This window comes from Convolutriloba macropyga, chromosome 1, assembly GCF_964194025.1.
Source record: "Convolutriloba macropyga chromosome 1, txConMacr16.3, whole genome shotgun sequence".
Taxonomy (NCBI): Eukaryota; Metazoa; Xenacoelomorpha; order Acoela; family Convolutidae; genus Convolutriloba; species Convolutriloba macropyga.
The window spans coordinates 28482620-28489226 of NC_134468.1; the positions used below are offsets into that span (position 1 = coordinate 28482620).

Sequence of the window (6607 nt, forward strand, 5' to 3'; positions counted from 1 at the left end):
TAACAAAGCAATCGAGAAGCACGGCTTTTTATTCAGAAGGAGCTGTGAAACTTAGTTAAAAACAGTACAGATTTTTTTTAAAAAATGCATTACTCTGTTGCATAACTCTATTTAGCTTGAATACCTAATCATGCCATTTGATTGCCTCGGCTCCCAGTTTTGGGGCTTGAGAAGCCGTCAACTGGCAAAAAGGGCTCGGTGATGTGGCTTGGTGATGTGCGTTATTTGAGAGCGTTATTTGAGATTGTGCGCAGTATTTGAGAGCCGATAACACAAGCAAACAGAACAACAAATGCAAACAACACAATTAAAGTTTGCAAATCCGTTTTGTCGAGGCCATAAAACCTCGATATTTTCTCGAATGACCAAAAATATGAACATTGGGCCTTGCTGTCAGGCAAATATGAGCTTTTAATAATTGATCTTTGATAGGAAACTATTCTGGTCTGTATTAACATAGAAATCAAAGAGAAAACTTTCAAAAGAATTTTTGAAAAGACCTAGGAAAGCGCCCCAATGGAATCATCACATCTGATTGTCAAAGGCCACGACGAGACCAAAACTAGCCTTCATATTGCTGCACGTTCAGTGGTAACAATTAATTATTCCAAATGTGACTGAAATAGACAATTGCGCAAAAAACATTTATTATATTTTAAAATGAATGATGCATTTTAGATAATGATTGTTTTAAATTAGCGATAAACCGTTGAATTTTTTTCCAGAACACTCTTATAGACTATTAAAGTAAAACTAGCCTTCCTTTGAGTTTATTTAGAAATGTTCAGCAGTTTTGAGGTCTATAGTTTCGGCAAACTATAACAAATTGGGCTAAAGAGGCATAATTGGTGACATTTTTTTTAAAAAAAGAAGGCTAAATAGGTTGAGCATCTATTTGGGGGTCGGAACAATTTTGAAGTCGGATTTTAGAATTGATAAAAACTGAAATTAATTGCAAAACTATTGACATAATCTGCTAGAATCTTGAAAGTTGTTATGAATTTTTTTTCATGTAAGGGTTATAACTAAAGAAAGAATTTGAACGAGGGCAGCTTGTTACGTTTTTGGCATCATCAGTTGACAACGAAATTTTTGCCGCTCGAACAATATGCAAATTTTGTTTCGCTCTAGCAAAAAATATAAAACTTCGGATCAGAATTGTTTTCTGGTTTAAACTTCAAACGTTTGTTACATTCTACATTTCGAAATCACAGTTTACATCCCACAGGAATTTTAAAAGGAAAGATTGATGCAAGTTTCGCTTTTATTGAAGAAACATTGATCACATAAAACAAAGCTTTTTGATTTTCTCAAATCAAGATTCATCTAATAAAAATTCTAAAAGTCAATTTGATTAATACTACTATTCTGTCATTTGCTAATTGCTTTAGTTTCACAGTTTTCATTTCTTCCAGTCTTTTTGCAACACAAATCACAACAAAGCCTCGTTGTAGGGATAGGGTTGTGATATGATCGTATACTTGATCCAGTTGTAAAACTGTGGCACACTTGTGAAAAAACTCCCCCCATCGCATTTGTTCAGTGAATCTGGAGTAATCTCAAAGAAATTGCTTCCCCAGCTTCTGTCGCTACCTGAATCGCTGCTGGAATCCTCCTTTGTCAAGGCGTGACTAGAAACTCCATAAATGCAGTCTGGTGTAAAACTGGCGCATTTGAAAGAGTACAGGGGACCTCCGTAATCCAAATCACAGATACTGGAAGTGCCGGTCATGCTTTCGGTACAAATTAGGGTTTCGTCACAGTTGTCAACCTCGAAAGGGTTGGATCCTGGAGTGAATGCGTCTTCAAGGAAGTACGTCTCTCGAAGTTTATACGGAATTAAAGTAAATCGGTCTGGGGTCACAATTGTGGAGGTGTGACCCAGACCGCATGCGCCCAATCGAGTGCCCAGTTCAAGTAGGTTAGGGCATAGAGGGAGTAGGTTAGAAGTGTGACGTATAATTGGTCGGTACATGAGAAGAAGAGCAATGTTGCTGGTCATGTTTCCACTGTCAAACCTGGTAATGGAAAGATCAAAATCTCATTTTATCAATTCGAAGAAGAAAGTAGAGATTCTTTCAAATTAACTATGGATCCATTTTAAGATTTTGAAAAAAAAACGATTTGAGTCATGAGTTGTCAGTTTTCGGATTTACAATGTTTTTTTATCAGTTAACAGTTAGGTCATACGCAGATTTTTGCAGCCAGCGATTTCAGGCGAGCAGGCAATTTTTGTTTCTATTCTTGGTAGAACAACCAAATCTGGTGGTGGTTTTGCTGTTTTTTGTTATTTCAATCAGCTTTACACGTTCAAACCTCTAGAAAATATTTTGTTGCATGACTATAAAAATTTGTCATATGAAAGAGGCGATTCAAATAGTATACATGAATTGCAACAGACCTGAAGCATAACCACAATAAGGTATTCGCAAATAGCTGTTCCAGAGGTACCGGGACTTCAGAAAAAGTTTTAAAGAAGAGAAAAGAGAAGAATTTGAGTATTTACTTGAAATGTGGTATGACTTCTTTAACTTTGTGGAAGCCTCTGAATTGCCTCGAGTCTCCTCCTTCTCCAATCTGCACCACTGTTATGTCTCCTGTACAAACAGAACAAAAAACCGTTACAATAGAATTACACTAATTTCGTCCTACAAGATATTCTAAATCTAATATGACGTCTTACTTCAAACAACTAACTAATCTTGCTCCTCAAATAACTACTTGCCTCAAAAAGAGCAGAAAATGAAAGAACGAAATGATAAAACTGCTCTTATAGTTCAGCCAAGTTTTTGGTATGGGCTTGGGAGTTGAGTAACGCGCCCAATTTCTATCTTCATGCTTAGAAACAGGCACGCCCAAAACGTGATCTGTAATTCTGATGGAAAGGTAAAAAAAATTGCATAGCCAAAGACTAATTTAAAAAAAAATCTTGTCTTCTGATATAATCCAAGATACACAGAATAATACACATAATCCAAGATAAATTCTTGCGAGAGAATTGCATGATAAAAAATCGGCCATCTTTAAATATGTAAACTCAACTTAAAAACCTTTGCTTAGGTTAAATTTCTTGATTCTCATCCATGATATTTGTTTCTTTTAACTTAGAAACAAATATCAAATATATTTTGCCTATATTATGTGTTGAGGAAAACCTGGCATTAAATGGATCTTCAAAAATATGACCAGTTAGAGTTCTCAGATATTTACATCATAAATTATCCTAGAGCATTTGTAATTATAAGGTTTAGATACATGTTGAGACGAAAACAAGGTTTACTTGTTGAGAAAAAAAGTGATTGCAAATTATTGTTATGAATTATGTCCTGGAAACCATTTTTTGTGTTGAACGCTGTAAGTTCTTTGATTGTTACTTTCCATAAAACTCAAGCTCAATTGAAAAAAAATTGTACATGATGTCGCGAGAATTGATTGCCCATTCTTTTTAATCAGCAGAACGAGAATTTCATTCTCGGTCGAGAAAAATTAAACAACGATGAATGAGAGAGGTAGTGAGAAAGAAAAAGAAGAGTAGGATAATGCAATTTTGAGTTATTAAGAACACTCTATTAGTTTTTGCGGATTGGACTACTGACAATCTTTCAATTCTGATTGTCTAATTGTAGTATATATTTGGAAAACATTATTACGTTGAATGAAATACAACATTTATACACTCAGTTAATTCATTTTTTGCATCTTTTCCGTTTGAGCCCTCCTAGCTAAGTGGGTGCGTATTATTTGCACCCCCTAGACGCACGTGCTATACTTTTACACAGTGATTTACTATGCACTGGCTCGTGCTCTGTAACTGGGGTTCCATATCGCACGGGGGCACAAACGGAAAAGATCCCATTTTTTCAAAAAAGATTGAAATGTTGTTGGTTCAGTTTACCAATTTTTGAAGATCGAATTTTGTTTAACTTAAACAGATTTCACTGGCCTTCAGACTGATTACAAAAATTTTTGACATTTTTCTGAATTTTGTGCATATTAGAATTTCACATGACTTTTCCAGACAAAAGGAATTATTAATTTCCTAAACAGCGTAAATATTTTGATGGAACCCTTAAAAAAATTGGGATCTATTCTGTTCCCCCCCCCCAGCTTAGTGAGCATAGGTTTTTTATGACCCCCAGCCGCACGTGCTAATTTTTTACATGCTATATAGCAACATATAATTTGTAACTGGGGGTCATAAAAAACACTGGGGGGCCGAAACAGAATAGATCCAAAAATTGCATAAAATTCGATTGCATCTTTTCTGCTTGTGACCCCCTAGCATAGTGGGTGCACATTATCCCCCCGACGCACGAGCCAAAATTTCACTTAATGAATTGCTATGTGATGGCATGTATTCTGTAACTGAGGGGGGTATATAACATAAAGGGGGCATAAACAGAAAAAATCCGAATTGAATTTCATCCCTCCACAAACTCAATCCTCCGTGAAGCTGTCTGTGTAAGGATGAGCTCTTACTTAGCCGTAGCTGCAGGTTGACCATAGCCTGACCAAGGTTGGCTGCAATAATGGTACCACGTGAAAGTCTCAGACGCAAAAAAAAGTGGCCATACTCACCAAAAAAAGAGCATTCATGCTCACCAAATGAACCGTCTGAGATGTGGGGAATAAGTGGAAAAGGAAAGCTGACAACAGGCTACTGTTAATATACTACAGACTGAAAGCCTAATGCTGCTCTGCTGCGATTACGCAGAAGCACATTTTTTATTTATCAGACAGAATATAAATATTCATAGATCATCTGAATATGCAGATCTGATGTAAACTTTTAAAATCTGCATATCCTGAGAAAATTAATTCCTTGTGGGAAGGTGTGTATTTCAACTATGAGGCGGCGAGGAACAAGTTTTTTTGAGGGGTATTTTTTTTCTTTTCTCAAATAGACTAACTTTTGTTCAGTACACATGCTGCCGTAGTCAGCACCCAGTATTTGGCAATTATGGTTCCACCACAGAAAAACCCATCGTGTCTGGAATGCAGCTGAGCGTAAAATAACCTCTTTCCTATAGCTGGCAACCCGTTAACTATCGAAAGTCTTGTGGATTTCGCCAAACGTGAAAAGTCATCATGATTTGAACTTTCTTGAAGTCTTTTTGATGATGAGACAGCGTTACTTTTCTCAGAAGCTTGCAGAAATACGTGAACAAGAAATAGCACGCCTGCTGCAGTATTCATTTTGAGTGATTTAAAAATTTGACAATTGAAAGGTTAAATGTTCACTCTCGAAAGTTGGAACTGCCAGGTAAACTGTCACTAAAAGATTTCACTATTTGAACTTAAATTTGAACAATCAAAAACAAAGGTCAGAGTCATGCCATATTTTCCTGAGGTCAAAATGCAATATCAAGTGCTAGTTATGTTTGAAATAGCCATAAAATAATAACAGCAAAATGTTTCACGTCGAACTAATGCGTTCTTCATGTTCAAAGTTCATGTTTGTTCCAAACCTCCAAAGTTTTTGTTCCAACTTCAAATTTTATTCGGGGCTAGGAACTTTTTGCTTTTTGTGTTAGTTCAGTTTTGATCGATTGATCTTTTTTTATAGGACAGATGCAAAAGTAGTACCATATTGGGAAGCTCATTAAAAAAGAATCAGAAGGAAAAAAAACTGGCGTAAACGTTTCAGAAATTTGCACATTCTTTGCCTTTTCGCGCTGCCAGCTGACAGATGAAATGTTAAAAAAAACATATGGCTGAAAGCAAAAATTTGTAGAGAAGGCTTTAGAATTGACTTTTAAGTGTGTGCTTTACGGCTTTGAACTTTTTTGGAGCTTGATAAAGAGATTAATTGTGTTCAGAATCTCTTTCAAAATGAGAAAGTAGATATCAGCTCGCTATTTAGAAAGAACATTAATTTTTTAAAAAAAGTTTACAAGAAAGATGAAAAAATTATTTGATAGTAATTGCAGCTCCTTTAATTTATCACATATTATTAAGGGATTCGGAAGTAAATAATCACTTCTAGCAGTTGATCCCAGTACCATCAAAACAAGCATAATAGATAGCTGCAACCACAATATGGTTCACAATTTGGATCTTGAGATCAAAGGCACACCTCTGTAGCACAAATCTAAAGTCATCCACTCTTCAAATTAATCTTACAATGCTCTCTTGGACTTAAAAAACTAACAAATAATTAGGCTGAGTGAAGCAAGGTAGAACCTTCAAATCTGAGTGAGACTCTGCTCTTATTGATAAATCTTTTTAAGAAAGTAAAATCGTGTGGCCTCCATACCCGCTGATTCATCAATGAAGTTGATGCTTCTGGCAAAGTCCACAGTTTGAAATCTCTGCAAAATTGAGGCCTTGAAAAAAATTTCAATGAAATAAATCAAAATATATGAAAAATGCAAAAAAAATGTTGTTTCGTTACCTTTTTGTACGAGTAAGCCAACACAAAAATTGAGTGGCTTTAAAATTTTTAAAATTTGATTTAAAAAAAGATTGGTTCCAATAGTGTTATAAACATATATTCTAGTCTGTTTGCTTTCCTCCTTTGGTTGCTAAAGTTGTAAAGTTGAGACATCTTGGCAATTGTTTTTGAGAAAGAGTGAATCCTATAGTTTTTTTTTGCGAGTTGCTTGAT

General features: G+C 35.5%; 1 protein-coding gene across 1 annotated transcript; it reads right to left on the minus strand.

Moving 5' to 3' along the window:
* Nucleotides 1–1257: 1257 nt before the first annotated feature.
* Nucleotides 1258–5263, minus strand: LOC142347984 (chymotrypsinogen B-like). Its single transcript, XM_075399152.1, has 3 exons — nucleotides 4911–5263; nucleotides 2507–2597; nucleotides 1258–2018 (listed from the first exon to the last, which is right to left on the minus strand). The coding sequence occupies exons 1-3, from the start codon at nucleotides 5194–5196 to the stop codon at nucleotides 1433–1435; spliced, it is 963 nt and encodes a 320-aa protein (XP_075255267.1). The 5' UTR covers nucleotides 5197–5263; the 3' UTR covers nucleotides 1258–1432.
* Between the last annotated feature and the right edge of the window lie 1344 nt (nucleotides 5264–6607).